This window comes from Dipodomys spectabilis, unplaced genomic scaffold (genome assembly GCF_019054845.1).
Source record: "Dipodomys spectabilis isolate Male_0828 unplaced genomic scaffold, ASM1905484v1 ptg000174l, whole genome shotgun sequence".
NCBI lineage: Eukaryota > Metazoa > Chordata > Mammalia > Rodentia > Heteromyidae > Dipodomys > Dipodomys spectabilis.
The window spans coordinates 4,515,093-4,536,148 of NW_024870851.1; the positions used below are offsets into that span (position 1 = coordinate 4,515,093).

General features: G+C 41.2%; 1 protein-coding gene across 1 annotated transcript in view; it reads right to left on the minus strand.

The window, feature by feature from the left end:
- LOC122120090 (plasma membrane ascorbate-dependent reductase CYBRD1) overlaps nt 1-20,029 on the minus strand; it is a 28,594-nt gene extending 8,565 nt beyond the window's left edge. The window contains exons 1-2 of the mRNA XM_042694148.1: nt 19,708-20,029; nt 4,520-4,728 (exon numbers count right to left, since the gene is read on the minus strand). Of these exons, the coding sequence (XP_042550082.1) occupies nt 4,520-4,728; nt 19,708-19,900 (402 nt within the window). The 5' untranslated portion in view covers nt 19,901-20,029. The remainder of the gene's footprint in view (nt 1-4,519; nt 4,729-19,707) is intronic.
- Between the last annotated feature and the right edge of the window lie 1,027 nt (nt 20,030-21,056).

Consider the following 21,056-nt stretch of genomic DNA (forward strand, 5'->3'; position numbering starts at 1 on the left):
TGATGCTGGGAATTCATCTATATGGAGAGAAATAAAGTTAGGAGGATAAAAATCATACCAAACACTATAGTAAATTCCACATGAAACAAACACTTAAGAAAAAACTTCAATATTCTTAATAGAAAGCATACAGAAAATTTGACCTCAGAAAAAGGAAGGACTTCATAAACAAATCACTAAAAGAAAACAAAACTGAATGATAACCTTCAAGGAAAAGATAACTAACTGGATTAAAATTGAGATTATTCTTGGTTAAAATACTAATGAGAAAAATTCAAGATTCAAATAGGAAGAAGTTATATTAATACACATAAATAAATGAAAGGGAATTAAAAATGCAGAATTCATACAAATCTCTAAGAAAAGAAATATATTTGTTTTTGTCCAAGACCAAGATTCAAATACTTGATCTGATGCTTTCACTCACTGGCTGGCACTATACCACCTGAGCCATGTCTCCAAGCCCTAAAAATCTTTTTTTAATGAATAAAAGATACAAACAAGCATTTTGTAGAAAATAAATCAAACAAACATTAAAAGTACAAAACATTATTTGGCAATAATTTAAAACTTTGAAGAGGATGTAGTTTGGCAAAGAATAGCCATATGGGAACACTTAAATCCTGCTGGCAGCAATACAGTTTGGGGCCAAACACTGGAAAGCAGTTAAGTATTATCTTTTCAACTTGAATGTATAATGTCCCTCCTACATATATGCCTGGAAAAATCCTTGCATATCAAGATCAGCCAAGAAGTGTCTAAATGTTCAGTGCCACAGTTTTTGTTAGAAAAAAAATTGAAAATAGCCCAAAGGTTTAATAGCAGAAATAGTAAAGATGTATGGTTGGATATGGTAGCACATACCTGTAATCATAGGTATTGGGAGATGAGAATAAAAGGGTCTCAAGTTCAAAGCTAGCCTGGGCTAAGTATAGACTCTGGTTAGAGAAATTATGTAGTTGAATCTGTTGAGTTTTTTTTTTTAAAGATGCAATAGAATTTAGTATACACTACAACATTTTTTTTTGTCAGTTGTGGGGCCTGAACTCTGGGTCTGGGCACTGTCCTTCACCTCTTCAACTCAAGGCTAGCGCTCTACCACTGAGCCACCTTCCTAGCCCACAGTATAGCATTTAAAAATTTTAATTTAAAAGACCAAATTACATTATTGTTTAATTTTTTAGTATACTGATTCACAGTATGTTGATTCACATCTGTGGCAGAAGTATAAAAAAAAATGAGAAAAAAAACCACCAGGTGACTAGGCATATCAAGGGGTTAGAGTGGGTCCAGAAATGTGGGAGCAAGCTGGGATCAGTAGGGAGTGAAGGCTTTCTAAACTAGCTTGGTTGTTAAATCATGGAAGTTCATTTTATTATGATGACTGGTAATTTCTATATATGTACTATAGTTTGCTTTTTTAACATCCCAGAGTACTAAATCTGTACCACGCACCACTTTTGGGAGATGGAATGGTATTTGCTTGCTTAGTTTCAAAACTTTATATGTAGGTGTATGTGTATATTTGTATTTACATGTGATAGTTATATAACATGTGATTTACTTATATTTAAAACAAAGACATACAAGTTGAAGCAAGTAAAACATTATTATTATTATGTTAAAAAGTATAACATTTAGCAAGGTGGCTAATGGCTCCTGCCTGTAATCCTAGCTATTCAAGAGACTGAGATCTGATGACTGCAGTTCAAAGCCAGCCTGGGCAGAAATGTCCGTGAGACTCTTATCTCCAAAACCACCAAAAAGCTGAAAGTGCAATGAACTATGGCTCAAGTGTAGAACACTAGTCTTGAGGGAAAAACAACAACAACAAACAACTCTCAGGGATGTCACCCGGGCCCCGAGTTCAAGCTAGAGGATTGGCATAAAAATCAATTAATCAATCAATAAAATAAAATAAAATAAAGATCCAGGAGCTGGTGGCTCATGCCTGTGATCCTAGCTACTCAGGAGTTTGAGATTTGAGGCTCCTGGTTTGACCTTAGCACAGGCAGTAAAGTCCACGAGATTCCTATCTCCAATTAACCAGCAGAAAACCAGAAGTGGTTCTGTGGTTCTGTGTCTCAAAGTGGTAAGAGTGCTAGACTTGAGCGAAAAAACTCAGGAATAGCACCCAGGCCCTGATTTCAAGTCTCATGACCGACAAAAAAGAAAGAAAGAAAGGAAGGAAGGAAGGAAGGAAGAAAGAAAGAAATATAAAATTTAATAACTCCTTTCAAGCAACCTTACCACACAAGAACAACTTGGTATATTACTCCACACATTTCTTTTTTTCTTCCTCATCTATGACTTTTGACTATGTATGTAACCTTCTGGTATTTTTTTAATACTGGAAACTATATCATGGATTTCACGTTTGGTCAATAGGTATGATGAGATTCTTTGTAGTTACTGTGTATGTGACAAATATGAATTGATTATAAATCATTTAACTGTTCTATTGATAGTCATTCACGTTGTGTCCTGTTTCCTTCTTACACAAACAATGCTGCATTAAAACTCTGTAACTGTGTTCCTTTTGGGGTGGGATCTGATTTCCACTCCCCCAAATATAGGATTGCCAGGTCATAGGGTCAGCATATTAAAATAAATCAATAAAAACCACTATTAAAAACCACTTTCCCCAAATGTGGCAATTCACTTTCCTATTAGTAGAGTACCTGTACCCTTTACCTCACATCATGCCAGTGATGAGCACTGTTGTTTGACGTTGTCTGTCACTGATCTTATAGGGGTAAAAACTATTTTATTATTTTTAACAAGCATTTCTCTAACTTTTTAGTGAGGGTGGACATCTTGTAATATACTTATTGGTGATGATTCAATTTTCTTCTTAAACAGCTTGTTCAAACAGTAAGTGAAAGATGTGAAAACTTTATCAGAATAGGTGTGCTTTTCATTCTGATCCTGAGATGCAGCCTTCCACTGAGGATGCTCACTCACAGAATGGATTGCCATAGCAAATTCATGGAAACAGTAGAACCAAGTAGTAATTTGAAGGGCTCAGGATGTGGGATGTGGACAGCCTGGGCCTGAGGTCCTCCCTCTGGCCACTGGCTATGTAGCTCTAGGAAGATGACCTTTGCCTTTGGTGCCTGTGTTTCGCCTCAGGCAAGATACATATGAACAGGCTATGGTAGCCTTCTGAGTTCTGCATTCTGATGTGGTACAGGGAAACCAAAGCAAAACCAGCTGGATTGGCTTTTTGAAGCAGAATAAAGAGCTAGAAAAAAATCATGAGGTTCCATGTCTGGCATCTGACAACCGACAGCTCTCAGTGGCCCCTGGTATACTCATCTCCTGCCTGAGAGGCAGGACTCAGTGGCTGGTGGCAGTGGAGAAAGCTGCCTGCTAGATGTGACCCAGAGGCTAAAAGCACGGAGGCAGGAGGTGAGGGACTAACCTGAAGACAAGAGCTACGAGCTAGGCTCAGCCATCCCTGCAGACATGTTTCCCTTGTTCCTTCTTCATGGCTGATACAGAGTTATCTCCCATACATGAATTCCTGTTTTGGGTCTCGTCCACTCCCAAACCCTTCTTCCACACCCACTTACACAAATGTAAATAATTAAGTGTCCATGGAGATAATAACTTTGATTTAATGATCATGCATTAAGCTTTAAGAAGAAAATTGACAAAAATCTAGTAAGTGGTCCTGGTTTTTCCCTGGTGGTCACCCCTTTTAGGATAAGTTTTGTCTCACTTCTATATTCCCAGAGAAGTAAAGTTCACAACGACACCTTGATCAGGGAGTTGAACACATGCGGTGCTAATTAAAGAACAAGAGTGAATAAATACAGTTTAAAAAGACTTTTCAACATTATGGCTAAAACTCTAGACACAACATCAACTTTCTACAACTACAAAGTTAATTAGAATGGCTAAACACCTGATACATTCTACAAAATGATGTTTCAATACAGTACTCCCAGAGTACATTCTTTTAGAAAGGAAAGAAAAGAAAGGGGAAATAAAATAGTTACTGAGCCTTCAAAATCTAGCAAAAAGTTATAAATTCATCTCTTTCTAGGTGTACAGGTTTTTTGTTTTTTGTTTTTTTTTTGTCGGTCGTGGGGCCTGAACTCTGGGCCGGAGCGCTGTCCCTCAGCTCTTCAGCTCAAGGCGAGCGCTCTACCACTTGAGCTACAGAACCACTTCCAAATTCATCTCTTTCTTCATGACAGTAAACCTAGAGAAGTGGCAGAGAATGTGGGAAAGAAACCTACAAACCTAGAGTCCTGCATATATATGCTAGTTCATTCAGCACACAGAACTCAAGGGCTAAGCAATGTCCATTTAGATGTTAGGAGCAATTTACTAAATTGTCGATGTCTAGCAATCTCACATTCAAGCTTCTAGACTAAATTTGCAATTCTAGTGCAACTTTTCCCAAGAAAAGAATTATAATGGAAAACAAATGTAACACATGCTTAGCAAGCATTCACCATCTCCAAACTTACTTTTTGTACCTCACTTACAAATACACAGAGACACTGACCTGTAAGACATATAGTATGAGAGCTGTCAGTCCAACCCAGCTGTGCAGGCTGTACATATGGGGGATATTGTTGGCATTGCGGTTATCAAACACGGCTACCACAGAAATGATGGCAAAGATGGCTGCCACGGTGTTTAACCCTGCATGTATGGATTTCATCAGGAGTTTGCTGCATTTCCAGGTCCATGGTAGTCTGTATACGATGATGGCTAAGGAGACAAAATGTGTTATTGGAAACAACAACAACAACACAAAACAGTTTGATCAGATGGATACTTCCTTCTTTAAACCCTTTCTCTTAGCTCCTCCTTCTCCCTGATATCCCAGAGTATTCCTTTGGTTTTCATGTATATTTTCCACCAAATGATGTACGTATGCAGCTCCAGAAGTATTCTTAATTGTAGACTATTGCAAGCAGCACTAGATACAGTAGCCAAACTCAGAAACTTCCTCAATGCTCATCATCCATAGGAGGAATAAATTGTGATGTATTCATACCATAGAACAATATACAACAAAGACAATGAATGATCTGTAACCAGAAATGGGTACACTTCTATGTATACTTTTCTGTATTTAGATCAAACTTCAAGACAAAAGGCTTTAAAAATATGTGTCCTAGTTTAAGCAATAGGTTAAATGGTCACCTTAAACAGCATGAGAATAATTTCTATTCTGAAGATAATATCCTGTCCCTATCTGCCCATCTATGGGTTCATGTTAGGCAAAATGTATTGTTTTGTTTTGTGTTTTGTTTGTTTTGTTTTGCAGTACTGAGGCTTGAACTCAAGGTCTCTCATTATTGCTAGACAAACATTCTACTACTTAAGTCATGACCCCCATCCCAGAAAATTTAAATATTTGGAAATGTGTGGCAGATTGAAAAATTTAAAGAATACTTCCTTGGAAGATAGATTCCACTCTATCAGTGTGTCATGTACATTGCTTAATTTTAGTTAATGTTAATAAAAAGTTTCCTGACTGTATCAAAGACAATTAAAACCTGACTAAGTAAAATTTAGGATCAGAAAAGCAAGGGAGCATTTAGTCCCTTCTTGGGCAGGAACACATGCAGATGTGAATTCAGTCTCTTTTTTTTTTTTGGGGGGGGGGGTCCAGTTGTGGGCCTGAACTCGGCCTGGGCACTGTCCCTCAGCTCTTCAGCTCAAGGCTAGTGCTCTACTACTTGAGCCACACGCCACTTCTGGCTTTTTTTTCCTGCTTATGTGGTGCTGAAGGAATTGAACCCAGGGCCTCATGCATGCAAGGCAAGCGCTATACCACTGAGCCACCTTCCCAGCTAAATTCAGCCTCTTTAAAGCAGGTTATCATGACAAGATTTCGCTCTTCCTACTCTTTGTTCTCATTCCAGTTCTTGGCTGCTCTTCACCAGGACAGTTTTCCTTGCACTTAACCCCAAATCTGAGGGATTGCTACCTTACTAATTTCAGTGTTTATATGGATCCCACTTGAATGCTTGTGATTATACTTCCTGAAAGATTAGAGACTTGGTAAAAGCATTTTTGTATTCAATAATCTTTTCAAGCCCATAATTCCAGTATCCTTATAAAATTTATTGCAGTATCAGAAAGAGGGTATTTTCAAGCTAGCTCAGTGTCCTGTCTTATTTCATCTCCTAGCACATTGTGCCTTGCTATTGCTCCTTTATAGCCCCAGAACATAAGACAATCTCAGGTTCAAGGCATGTAGCTCCATAAGCGTTCTCCTTAAATTCTTATTTTGAGATATTTGTAGATTCACATGCAGTTATAAGAAATCATAAAGATTTCAGATACTTTTCACCAATTTTCCCAAACTGGTGACATCTTACATAATTACAGTACCACATCACAACCAGAAAACAGACAACAGTGTAATCCATTGACCTAATTCAGATTATATCAGTTTTACTTATTTGTGTGTCTGTAACCTATGATTTTGGGGGGGGGGAGGGGGCAGTGATACTAGGGTTTGATCTCACAACCTCTTTTAGTCCTTTTTGTTTTAGTGTTTTTTCAGAGAGGATCTCACTTTTACCTGGGACTGGCCTCAGAGAGCAATCCTTCTACTTCTAATGTACAAATGGCTGGAATCACAGGCTCATACCATCATATCCAGCTTACTTGGTAAGACCAGGTCTTGTGAACTTTTTGCATAGACTGAACCTATACCTATGCAAATGCCTTTGCTTGAACAGAAACCCTTCAGATCTCCACCTCTTGAGTAGCTAGGATTCCATGCATGAGTCATGGCACCCAGCCACATTTTTTTAAAATAAATAAATTCCAAGTACTTTTTTGAAACCAATCAAAATGTAGAATTCAACTGATGACAATTCAAACACTGCTTTACCTTCCTCAAGCTTTTTCTCTCAGCATCATGTCCTAGGCAATTAGCCAGTTTTCAGGGAAACCAAATCCACTACCTAGTGACCTTTTATCCACAATGTGGAACTCCTTGCAAATCGTGTCAATAAACAAAAATATATATCATCTCCCCGTGCTTGGTTTAATCTCATTTCTTTCCCCTCCTCTCATCCACACTCCCCCCCCCCCAAAAAAAAAACCCTTTGCTCGGTAACAGCAACATGCTTAGTGCTTTACATGCTTACATTTTGATTTCACCTCAACTCTCCAAGAAAGGTACAATTATTATTATCACTATCTAGAGGAGAAGCTGAGGCTGAGATACATAGCTCACTTAATCACAATTAGTGATCTAAATTACTGGTAGCCAGATATGGTGATGCAAACTATAATCCTAGCTTCTCTGGAGGCTGAGGCAAGAGGATTGCTCGTTCAAAGTCATTTGGGCAACACAGTAGAGCCCCAGTCTAGAGAGAGAGAGAGAGAGAGAGAGAGAGAGAGAAAGAGAGAGACAGACAGAGAGAAAGAACAGACAGAGAGAGAGATTTGAGGATCAAAAAAAATCCTGTAATTCTAGCTACTCAGGAGGCTGAGATCTGAGGATCACAGTTCAAAGCCAGCCTGGGTAGGAAAGTCTGAAGGCTCTTATCTCCAATTAATTACCAGAAATTTGAAAGTGGCACTGTGGCTCAAGTGGTAGAGCACTAGACTTGAGCAAAAGAGCTCAAGGACAGTGCCCATGCCCTGAGTTCAAGCCCCATGACTGACAAAAATAAAATAAAATAAAAATTTAAAAATAAAAATAAATAAATAAAAATCTTATTTTAGAAGTCAGAAAGTCACTATAACTGAAAGGAATTGGAAAGAGGAATCTGGGTATTTGGAATGTTGCTTCTTGACATGGGTACTCAGATGTGTCCTTGTTATGATAACATACCACTTAGATTTAGGTACTTTTCTGCATGTTGTTCTTTTCTTTTTTCTTTTTCTTTCTTTTTCTTTTTTTTTTTTTGGTCAGTTGTGGGGCCTGAACTCTGGGCCTGTGCGCTGTCCCTCAGCTCTTCAGCTCAAGGCTAGCACTTTACCACTGGAGCCACAGTGCCACTTCCAGTTTTTTCTGCTTATGTGGTGCTGAGGAATCGAACCCAGGGTGACATGCATGCAAGGCAAGCGCTCTACCACTGAGCCACCTTCCCAGCCCTGTACGTTGTTCTTCAAGAAAAAGTTTACTTTAAATCTGGGTCCAAAAATTCAAAGACAACTGTCTTGCTAACTTGGCAACTGTGTTGCCAGTGAAGAGGTTTTAGTTTTATAGAAGAATATACCAAAATTTTCATAAAACAAATGTACCCCTTGGGAGTGGCAAAATTTGATTGTCAAATTTCTTAAATTCATGTAAACATGGGTTTTTGTTTTGTTTTGTTGTGGCCAGCATCTTGCTATGTTGCCAGGCTAGTCTTGAACTCCTGGTCTCAAGGGTTCTCCTTTATCAGCTTCTTGAGTAGCAGTCATTTTTCAAATTCATTGTGTAACTAACGAGCTTCCCTTCTGTTCTTTCACTGACAATTGGGGTCAGCAACAAAACATTGACTATATTCTATTACTATAAGAGGAAGTATCAGAAACTCAAAATCAGGAGAGGTGCTTGCTTGTGATTCCAAATGCACACAATTTCAGTTTTAGAGGCACTAGGTCTATTTGAGGTTTTTTTTTTTTCCCCATCTTTTATTTCTTGTCAGGTTAGAGTCTACCTTCATCTTCTCTCCTGTTATCCTGCCTTATACCTGCTTATACCTACCAGCTCTAAGTTCCAGCTTAAACATTTTAGTTGCTCCATATTTTAACATCTACTAAATGTGAGTGGTGTGAGGACATGGGGATCTACTATATTGGGGTTTTTTTTTTGTATAGTTGAAAGAATTTACTATGCTTTTAAAGTTGAAACAATATTTTCATAAGCTTGCAAAGGTAGTAGTCAATCCCTTTTCACTCCTCATCAGGCAGCTGTGGAGATCTGAGAGTTCTCTTGCTTGCTAGGGAGACCTGGCTACTGCAGGGCTGATTATGCTTCACAATGCTCTCTTGGATAAGTGGTACTCTCTGTGAAAGGCCCCATGTGCATAAGCTCTTTGCATGCTTTAAAAAAAAGTATAAATAATCAAAATATGGTGGCTTTCAGAAAAACAGGCAAGCCTAACAAATCAGACCACATTTCTTAAACAAAATAGCTATTCTCAAGAGTTATAAAAACTGCCTGGAGAGTGGAATTTAAATATTTCTTGCTCTTTGGCTTGGCATTCACCTACACCCCATTCCTGAGGTTCAGTGAGAAGGAAGAAGAAGGTCTCCTAAGCCCACAAGGAGGACGAAAGGCATAAAGCAGCTACTTGTGATGAACACAAGACTTTTCTGTTGGAGATTTTAATTGGAATGACCATTTCCCCAAGAAAATGAGGAGAAACATGAACTTCTTTGTCAAAAATACACTTAAAACCCTTTTGAAGGAAACATTACTGGTAGTGGAACACATTAGTGTAATGCATTTCAAAGAAAAGAAATGAAGAGAGGAAAGAGGAAGAATTTAATATCTGTGTGGAATGATTCTCTGGACAATGAGGAAAAATAATACAGCAATCTGAGTTTGAATTTAATTATGAGAAAATTCCTCCAGTCAAAATATAAGAAAACATAAATTCTCTAAGTTGTGATCTCTGGTTTGACACCAGCTTTCCATCCATATACCATTATACAACTGTCCACCTACTCAAGTTTATCTTTCAGCAGGAAATACGAAGTTAGAAGTGGGAACAAGCAAGGGAAGGAGTGCTTGCAGGAAATATCCTCAGACACAGACAATATTGTGACTCTAGTTCTGAATATGGAAAAGACTATCTCATTCATTATCATACCTCAGAGGTTATCCTGGGGCCAACACTGAGTGGAAATTCAGCTAAATATGTGTAAAAAAATAAATCTAAACAAAGCACAACAATACATTCAGTAATCCTAGAAAATGAGTAGACCCACTTTTAATATATTCTAGATTTATTTGTAAAAAAGTAAGAGATCATTAAAAATCATGGTATATAACAAGATGTTGCGATTCACGTTTATACTGTGAAATGGCTATACCAAGCTATTTAACATATCTATCCTCTCACATTCTTACAATTTTTTGTTAGAATAGACACCTTCTTTATTTTTTTTGTCCTAGCCCAGGACTTGAACTCTCTATCTGTTGCTTTTGCTCATTGACTGGCACTGAGCCATGTCTCCAACTCCAGAGATCCTCTTTCAAAATGTACAAATCAAAAACTCAAGACAAATTATACTACTGAACCAGATAATAGTTTATATAAGATTAAGTAAGTAAAAAGTATTCTGCACATGGCCCTAACAGCTTTAAATAAATTAAAAAATGAGAATAAGTTACTGTACTTGAAGTGCAATGAAATTTTAAAGCACATATAAATGTCATTATGCTTTCCTTCCCCCTTGAATAAAGTATGATTTTGCCCTACTTGATAGGTGTTCAGAACATGATTCTCTATCTTTGAAATTCATTTCCTAGTGTACTCAAAAGTTTACCAGATTCTATCCAAAAGAACTCAAGTTTAAATGAAAAAGCAGTAGCCCACTCTAAATTCTTGTAGTGGCTGTTAAAGAGGATGAGACTTTAAAACATGTGTGAGTATCATGAAACTGAACCCCTCCTCCATCAGTCAGAAAGACTGACTTAGCATATCAGCACTGGAAGCATTGCTTTGAAGTGACTGAAATCCCTACAAAGGCATCTACTTAGTATCAAATATGCAGATGAAAAGAGAAAAACATCAATGAATTAGCTAGACATTTACAGATATCCAGAAATGTTTTTGTATTAGAAAGATCAGCTGTAGTTTTTTGTGCCTTGTATGAATTTTGGGGAGATTAGAAACAGTACTGGCTCTGAAATCACCTGGTTGATCTCTCAGATGAGGAGTTGAACTGAACAACCCAGCCAGTTCCCAATACTAAGGATTGGTATCTTTTTTTTTAAGTTGGTAAATGATTTATTTATTTGATGGATTCATATAGAACATTCATGTATAAGAGCTTTACAAACTAATTTTATTCTCCTGATATATTTTACAAGGATGAACAATTGTTATCATTTCATTGTTATCATTCATTACAGATAAGGAAATAGAGACAGAGAAAAGATAAATGGCATGTCTAAGGAGCCTACATTCTTTAGAAAAGGAAGTCATGCTTATCTTTATCCAATTCAAATGGAAACAGCTTGTACATAGAGCTTGCATCGTACTTTTATTTTCTCATGCGTGCGTGAATGAATGCCAGGTAAGTGTTCTACAATGACTACATTCCCAGGCCATTACTCTTCTGTTTTGCACAGATTGCTCTTCTGTTTGATATACAGAAAGTGCATAATAAACATATGCTAATTAAGTCAATAGGATCATATATGAAGGAGTTGAATGAACAAACAAAAGAACAGACTTAGAAAAGAGCATCTGAAATCTATAGTAATTTCAAAACTTTGTTTAGAAATTGTTTTAACATTTTAAGAAAGTTTCTGTATAAAGAAAAAGTTGTATCTCTCTCTCCTTCCCCTTTCCTTTCCCCTTCTTTCCTTTTCTCTCCTCTTCTTTCCATTCCTTTCCTTTCAGTTGGGTTCCACTTTTTGTCCAGATGCACAGCAGGACCATCATCCACCTATCTTACACTTCCTGCTGGGATAAGAGAGTGTCAATATACTCAGCTTTCCTCTGTTGAAATAGCATCTTCAACTTTTTGCCTAGGCTAGCCTGAAACTGAGATCCTCCTGATTTAGCCTTGTCTTTAACTTGGGATGATATTATTATGTCCAGCTATTGGGTGTGTGTGTGTGTGTGTGTATGTGATTTTACATATATATAATATAAATATATATATTTATATATATATATATATATATTTTTTTTTTTCCTGAGCTGGCATTGAACTGAACTGAGATCATTCTGATCTTGGCATTTTAAGTAGCTCTGATTATAGGTATAACACTATGCCTGGCTCTAAAATAAAACTAATATATAAACTGGAACACAGATATGCTTCATTTTATCAGCATGATGTCCTGGGAGTTTGTGGTTTATTTAATGTTACTTTAGACCAGTGTTTAATTAAATATCCGGATTGTCATTGGAAAATGGGAAGATCTGGCAGACTTGGAGTGGTATCCCAGTATAGCTAGTCTCCAATTGAGCTAGCTAGAGATTTCCTATAAGGTCAGGAGTAAATGCTCCCCAGTTCCTTTTAACTTCCACTTCTCAGCCCTATATCCTGCTGCATAACCATCTGATCTATGGTTGCCTATCCTCCTAAACAAAGTCAATTGTTACCAGTGGTATTAGGCAGTGCTTATGACAAAAACCACCTCTGATTGGCACACTCTGTCTGTACTTGGAGGGACAATGAAAAAATCTATAAATAGTTGAGGAGAATGCCAACATTTTGGACTTCTGGGAAGCAACAGGAACTCACTGTTAGATCTTGTGTGTGTAGGGCTACCAGGAGAAATTACTACTTGGTGGCTTAAAGAACAGAAACTGACTTTTTCAGATCTGAAGGCCAAAATTTCAGAATTAAGATGCTGGCAGGATTTGTACCTAATATATTGTATCCCTTGGTGTGCACCTAGGGCTCTGGTGATTTCTGGTGGTCCTTGATTTACAGTACCTCACTCCACTATCTGTCTCTGTCCACACACAGACTTTCCTTCCGTGTGTCTTTCTGTTTCAAATCTCCTTATCCTCTTTTCTCTTACGACACTAGTCATCTTTAGAGCCTTAACTATATCTGAAAAGACACCATTTCTGGACAAGGTCACATTCTCAGGTATCTAGAATTATGATTTGAATTTCTCTTTTGAGAGGCCACTGTTGAACCCCCTGCACATGCCTCACAAAGACCCTGGAAGCTAGGTCTACAGAGGGTTACAACCATGAAGGTTTCTGTGGGCATGGGGATTTCATGTGCTCATTTTACCAGTGTGGATCTGATCTCCTGGTAGCCAAGCTGTCCCCTGGGAAGAGGATGGCTTAGGAAGGCTTTGGGGGCAGCTATATAGACTACTGCTGCCAGGATGTCTACTAAGAGTACCCAGGGCTCTGATTCCTGTTCTGTGCCTGACTGGTTCCCATCAGGGCTCTGGTCATCTCTCATTTCTGAATATTGAGCTGAATCCAGAAGGACATTACACAGTGGATTTACTTCTATTATTTATTTTCAACATCCAGTTTTGGAGATGAGACCGCTGGTTTTAAAGACTGAGCAAACTGTGTGTGTGTGTATATACACACATGTATGTGGCAATCCTAGGACTCCAATTCAGGGTCTGGATGCTGTTCTTGAGCTTTGTGCTCAATGCTGGTGCTCCACCCCTTGAGTCACACCTCCCTTACAGTTTTTTGATGGCTAATTGGAGATAAGAGTCTCACAGGCTTTTCTGCCCTATCTGGCTTTGAACCATGTTGCTCAGATGCCAGACTCCTGAGTAACTGGGATTACAGGTGTGAAACACCAGCATTTGGCCAGGTTGAATAAGCTTTAATCCCTAAGTATTCATTGAACAGTTATTCATGTTGGGTAAAGCTATGAATACAGAAATGAAGAAAACAGACAAAATCTTTTCCTTGGGTAGCTTGCATTCTAGAAGAAAATAATAATTCAAAAGAGTCAGTGTCCAGAATTTGGATGATATTGTATTTGAATTTGATATCTATAAGATTTTCTTACAGATTGAATGCGAAGTGTAGAAGAGAGGAACAAGGATGATTATAAGTTCTGAATATCTAGAAAGATCAAGTTGTTATTTTTGGAAATGTTGAAATCAATGGGACAAGTGGTTTTGAGATGTGAGGAAGGAAGATCAAAAGTTGATATTTGAGGAAGTTGAGAGGCATGGTCTAGGTGGTAGAGCATTATCCTTGAGTGAAAAGCTCAGATATAGCACCAAGGCCCTGAGTTCAAGCTCCAGTACCAGCACAAGAAAAAACAGCTGAGATTTCAGCTGGGACATGGTGATATACATCTATATACATCCTAAAACTTGAGAGGCAGAGGCAGGAAGACTGGGAGTTTGAGGTCAGCCTGGGATACATGGTGGTTTTACAGCCAGACCAGGGACTAGACTATACAGAAAATCTTGCCAGAAAAGAAGAGAAGAAAGAGAAAGAGAAAGAGGGAGAGGGAAAGGAGATTTGAACTTGTTTATTTGGCATCCAGATAGAAGCTGTGAGTAGACAGATGGGATGTGGAGGTGTGGAGTTCAGGAGAGAATCCAGACTGTATATATGAACAAGTATAAGAGTGCTCTGTGTAGGGGGTATTTAAAACTGGAGGGTGGATGAGGGAATGAATGCAGAAAGAAAGGAGAATCGTCAGAGATCTGAGTCTTAGCTAATTTAACCTTAAACAATGAGGATGATGAGGGAGAACATGCAAAGGGTGTCCAGGAAAGAGAAAAAAGCCAAGCGAGATGGGTAAGTCATCAGAACCATCAAGTGAAGAACACATTCCCAGGAGTGAGGAGGAGTGAAGGGAAGTGAAGAGGAGTAAGGAGGAATGAGAGGTCAGTCATGGCAACTTTCAGTCAAGCAGGAAGATTGAGTTCTAGTTCTGTTATTGAGAGATCAAAATGCATCTATTTGTAACAAAAATGTAGTGGTTTGTTTCTGGGTTTGGTTTTTGCTTTTTTGAAACAGTGTCTTGCTATGCAGCTCAGGCTGTCCTTGAACTCAGATCCTATCCTACCTCAGCCTCCTGACAAAAAATATATTTTGAGTTGCTTTGAATTGTCACTTAATGCTTTGTAGAAACTCCTTCCCCTCGTCCTCTCCACTTTCCTAAAACTGTGAAGTCTTGCTGTTTGTCCACCACTGGGTTTAGTAATGTGAAGCCACTGATGACATTACTACGGAATAGCAAATCTGTAGAGTTGAAGAGGAAAGTTTGACTGGAGAAGTTTCAAGGAAAAAAAAAAAACTAGAGGAAAGGAATCAGAGGCTACAGGTACAATTATTTCAAGGAGTTCCTTGGCAAGACAAATAAAAAATCAAGAGTTTTTCCAGTGGCTGGAAAGAGGTACAGTGGGATGTGTAGAGTTTTAAAAGCTGTCAAACATAGAATATTGGAACTAATCCAGTGTGTACTGAGGGGAGGGGGGATCCTAATGCTGCAGAAGGAAAGGGGGAACTGATGTGTAATGCTGCCCTTAGACAGGGAAAGGAGGCACAGATCGCCCTTCAGTAGTAACATGCTAATGAGCAGGAAGCAGTCTTAGTGTAAAGATCTCTTTCCATTACCTCCTATCCACTTTTTCCTGGGGTTGAGGAGGCTGTGCTTCTACACTGCTGAACAGCACAATCACTAGGAGATGGGGGTAGGGAGGTACGTTTGCTTTAAAGGCTATTACTCAACATCACAAATGAGTGGGTGTAAAGCTACATTGTTACTAACAGTTTGATGATGGTACTGAAATAATCATTCATTCAACAATTATTTATTGGTCTATCATGTGCCAGTTCTATATGCTCAGAATATAGCAGTAAAGAAAATGACATCTAAAAAATTTCTGCTGGTTGCATTAAGAGATTTGTATTTATGTGTCTTTATTTGTAACACATATGTGGGGAATTGTTTTATTTTGTTGTATGTTGTAAGACAGTCTCACTTTGTAGCCTAGGCTGCCCTTGAACTTATATCTTCCTGCTTCAGCCTCCTGACCCTCCCCAAACCCACCCAAAAAAGTTGAGCTGTCTCTTTATGTTTTGTAAATACCCTCACTTCCCTAAGAGCAAGAGGTAGGGCTGGGAAGGTGGCTCAGTGGTACAGCGCTTGCCTTGCATGCCTGAGGCCCTGGGTTCGATTCCTCAGCACCACATAAGCAAAAAGAAAAACGCCAGAAGTGGCGCTGTAGCTCAAGTGGTAGAGCGCTAGCCTTGAGCTGAAGAGCTGAGGGACAGCGCCCAGGCCCAGAGTTCAGGCCCCACAACTAGACCCCCCCCCCCCACAAAAAAAAGAGCAAGAGGTTTTGTTGTCAAGGCTTAATTTCTCCCCAAGGCCCCTTTTGTAGTAGGTACTTGGGTTTTTCTTTCTTTCCTTTGTGCTTACTTACTATGTTTTATTCCAAAAGCCTTTTCAACTAAGATGGAATTTGGCCACTTTTAGACATATTAAAAAGATACACCTACGCTCTTTTGGGGGGAAAAAAAACTGTTCTGATAGGGTTTTCTAACACGACTTCCAGGAGAGCCTATATAGCAAGACTCTGTCTAAAAACAAAGCAAAACAAACCAACAAATTATGTTCTTCTTTCAGTTAGCCTTTTAAAAGTTACTTGAATTAGTTATATTGTCCCACAAAACCAATCTGGGGTCATTAAGCTATTTAATTTCTCTTCCTTCAGTTTACAGGACAAAAGGAGTTCTTCATGTGGAGTATAGAATTGCCAGGACTTTTTTTTTTGCTCACCTGAGTTTTCTATTTTACTAAAGAACACATTCCATCGTGTTGAACCTTTTAAAAGGTCAACTGCACTTTGAGAGCATTTATTTGCTTCAGTCTTTACTGTGGCCTTCTTTACAATGACAGTTTCTCTGATTTCCCAGCCATATACACATTTCATGAGAACCATTCCTTTTAGAGAAGCACAAAGCCTCTTCTAAAGTCTACTCGTCATGCCAGAGTCTATTAGCTAGATTGTCCGTGAGGCTAAGATGTTATTCAGTGGAGCTTAGTGGCACACACCTGTAGTCTCAGCTACGTGGGAAGCTGAGACAGAATAGTCTAAGCACAGACGGTTGAGGCCAGGCTGGGCAACATATCTAAAAAATACATTTTGAAAAAAATATTTCTTAGTCTGCTGTACTTTGTTTTAGAACACGTGCACTTCAAAATATACATGTGTGGGTGGGTAAGGGATGAAAGAGATGGTCAATGTTTAGATTAATACAGATTAAAGACGAAGAGACACAGAGACAGAGAATGGGGTGAACAGGGAATAAAGAGACAGAGACAGATTTATATTGGTCTACAATAATAACCTTGCTTTCTTTGAAGCTTACTTTTTAAAGATGTTTCAAATGACTTGTACTTTCTCTTGACATAGTTTCAAGTATGCTTACTGGATTGCATTTGTAAAAAAAATTCATGCTTAAGAATATTAGTACTGTAATCTTTCTTTCCTCGTCTCCATATATCTGTGTATTACAGATACATATCATTACAGATTATGTCATTTTCATTATTAGAAATCTGAAATCTCAAAGCCAAGCATTCTCCTCCCTAAAGCAATTACACACAGTATAAAGCCTGTCAGAATATAATGTGTTTCTTACAGACTACAAAGTCACCTATAGATAGTCTTTGCCATAAGATGAACCAATATAACAAGCTTTGGCCTTTATAATGGAAGACACTGTACTTCACATTTGATCTGTTTGATTTTAATATGGTCAGTGGCAACGAGCCAAAGGCTTCAACCACCCCGCAATGCTCTGTGCTGTAAGCACTGAGGTTCATGGGCTTAGGGATATTAAAAACATGTTCAGCGGTGATATTTTCAACCTCAGTGGGTTTAGCAGAAATGTCACCCACCCGAAACTGTGGAGTTTCTTTATTTACTCCTTCTTACACTGGAGAGAACTATGCATGTGTCTACATGTATGAAAAAATTCATGCTCAAGTCAATTAAATATACTATGTGATTAAAATGCTTTGTAGATCTAGGATCCAAGCAGTAAATGGGATGGGTAATATTAACAGGGCAAACATTGTGACAGCAACCCAAAAGATAGTGACTAAGTCTAAAAACAAAAAGGGTTGCATAAGAGCAGCTGGTAAAAATTTCCAAAATATCCAGATACATATTTTTTCCACAAAAATAAGTATAAATCAACCAAAAAAGAAGTCAATGGTTGAAAGACATTTTTTAAAAAAACCTTTAAAGAAAACTACGGAATAGACTCTAACATGAATGAAGATTTTCAAAGTATACATAAGTAGAACTTTAAGCTTCTCTAGAAAGGTAACTTGGAGCCATGTGGCAGTGCATGCCTGTAATCCTAGCCCTTCATTATAGGGGCCAGGGCTCCATAGTAAGACCCTGACTTAAAACAAAACCTCCCCTACAAAAATAAAATCCCAACGTGGTGGAAATTAAGCATATTGCCATAAAAGCAAAGAATGATCCCCCAAAGTAAGAAAATTCACTGAAAGGACTTCCATGAGTAAGTTACTTATCTTCTCGGTGTCTCAGTAAACATAGGGAAAGACGGTTTCCTCTTTGCTAAGTTAAGCAACCCATGTCCTCCCCGGAGTTTCTCTTAACCCTCAACTACCAGAACATATTCCAACCCTCTGGGGTTTCTTGGTAGTGGGCACTGCTCCACCAGGAGGACTGAGGAGAGGTGGAGGCCATTTGCACTACTTTGACAACAGAAAGTGCTCACACAGCTCTGATCAAAATAAAGCGCTCCACCAGGAAGGTAAGAGGTCTTCTTGGTGACTGCGTTTTTAAGACTGGAGTGTGTGTGTGTGTGTGTGTGTTTTCTTCTCATGTTTGTATAGTGGCAACATAGCTGCGATGAATGCAAGATGAGTTGAAAAAATGGCCAGCGATTCACCGTGGTGCCAGTCTTGGCTGGGAAGCTTCGGAAATCTGAGCAGTTAGTAATACCTTCCACCACATTCCGGAGTGGGAGAAAGCGGGCCACACGGGTGGAAAGCTGCAGCACAAGTTTACAGCAGGAACACAAAACACACCAAACCACTTTTCTTTAGGAATGAGGCCAGTGCTCTTGTTGTTTGCTTGCTTGCTTGTTTGGAGGGAGTTAAATACTGGTGGAGAAAAAGATAGCTTTCTCAGGCCAGGCCAGACCCCTCTGCCGGCTGGCATCCCTGTTGGAACCTGTTCCTTTCCTCTCGATTATGTCCTGTGACATAACATAACCCCAGCACACGACTTTCTTTTTCTAAGTGCATGCGCAAGGCCGCCGCCTGGATTTCACTTTGGGGCAAGTGGTTAGTAGGGGAAAAGGCTTGCGCCATAGCTCGAGGTTCCTCAACCAAACAGTCCAAGGAAACGATCCGGACAACGTTGCAGGCGCTGCGCCCAGACAGTAAACAGCTCCCCAGCGCATCAGCGCCGTCCCGGGGACCGCAGGCAGCAGCTGGCCTGCCACACACCGAACACGCACAGCAGCCCCCCGGGGCGTCCCGCACTGGGGCACCCCCTCGGAGCCACGCACCTCCCGCCGCGAGCTCGGACCACCGCCCTGCAGGAAGCTCCGCGGAGGAACTTTCTCCTCGGGGCCGCCACATATGCAAGTAGGGCTCGGGACCGACCGACCCAGAGCCTGCGCTGGCTGCGCAGTGCCGCCGCGGAGCTCAGCGCTCGGGGGGCGGAGGATGCTGCGCGCGCCTCCGCGTCAGCCCGGGCCGGGGAAGGCCCCGAAGAAGCGAGTCCTCAGCCCCGCGTCTCTCCCGCGCCGCCTCCCTCTCCGAGCTTCCAAGTTCAGGGAAAGGCCGCGCCCCAGGAGGCTTTCTGCGCCCCTGCTGCGCAGGCCCGCTCCGCCCGGGCGCCCGGCGCGGACTTGGGCATCTCGCCTCAGGTTCTCTCGGACGCCCGAGCACCACCGAACGCGTGCCAACTCTCCGGCGGCGGCTCCAGGTTACCCGGCGGGACCCGCCCCGCAGCCAGCGCCTGCACAACCGCGCACCCCGCAGAGCCCGATCGCGGCTCCGCCCGACCCCCGCCCGCGCCCCGGGAGGCGCCAGTACCGATGCCCTGGACGAAGACGAAGCCGGTCACCGCGAGCACCGGGTGCCAGTTGAACTCGAGAGCGCTCCCGTCCCAGCCGAGCCCCTCCCGGTAGTGGAGGACCCAGATGAGGGTGAAGAGCACACACAGGAAGCCGACGAGCAGCGCCGACACCAGCAGCCCCAAGAAGCCCCTGTAGCGGTCCATGGCCATCAGAGCCCCATACTCCTCGCGGTGACAGCCTGGACAGCCTGTGGGCACTGGCTGGACGTCGGGGGCCCGGGAGGCGATTTCTTGGCGCGGGCTCCGCCCGCGGGGAGGGGCTTCGGGGCGGCCCGCGGGGCGCTGGGGCCTCCCGGGGGTGGGCGGCTGGCCGGGGCGGGCGGCGGGGCGGGCGGCGGGGCGGGCCCCACCCCCGCGGTCACGCGGACGCCCGCCTGGGCCAGCATCGAGCTCAAGAGGACTGGAGGAGTGGATCCAGTTGGTTCAGAGACAGCTCCGCGGAGCTACTGCCCACCACGTTCTTCTAACGCTTCCCACGGCTCCTCCTCATTTGCCCGGAGGGCAGTGGCAGGCTCTCGGTTATTGAAAGAGATGGATGGTTGTATGGCGTGTGCACTTTCGTTTAAAGAAGCCTCCTGAGCCCCACTCCGAGAAGTTGGCTATTATGAGGGTCAGGGAGGAACAGGATTGGGTGAAGGAAGCCAAACACCTCTTGGACCTTGCCTGTAAAGTGTGATGAAATGGACTTAAAAGATGTCCACCGGCCCAAACCAGTACGAACCCAAACCTCACCTTGGTGAAGTGAAGCTAACTCGCTGCGCCTTCGACGTTAGCCTCACCCTTCACCATGGGATAAGAATATTTTCAGGGTTACATATTGCTATCAGGAAGAAGGTTCTGACTGCCAGGGCTTCCACAACCCATTTGGGAATGTTCAACTAGTCCTGTTGTAGTTCTTCTGAGGAGTTAGGTTACCATGTTATCTTTTTGCAAGTGATGGGGGTTAAACCCAGGGCCTTTGCTTGCTAATCAGTGGCTCTACCCATTTGAGCCATGACCCCAAGACTTTTCTTGTGTTAGTTATTTTTTTAGCTAAGGTCTCTGTATTTGCCTGAAGTAGCCTCAGATGGAGATCCTCCTATTTGTAGCCTCATCTGTATATGAGATCTCAGGTACATACTGTTAGGTAAAGTAAGTAGCTGTGGAAAGAGAGCACCATGCGATATTCAGGCAGGAAGAGAAGTTTATTTTACTGAACTGGTGGAGAGGCATGGCCGAAGGGGCGGGTCCCTGTCCCATCTGGGTTTAAATAGGGAAGGGGCAGGGAGAAGGGGAGGGGAGGGGAGGTGTGGCCACACTGGATGCG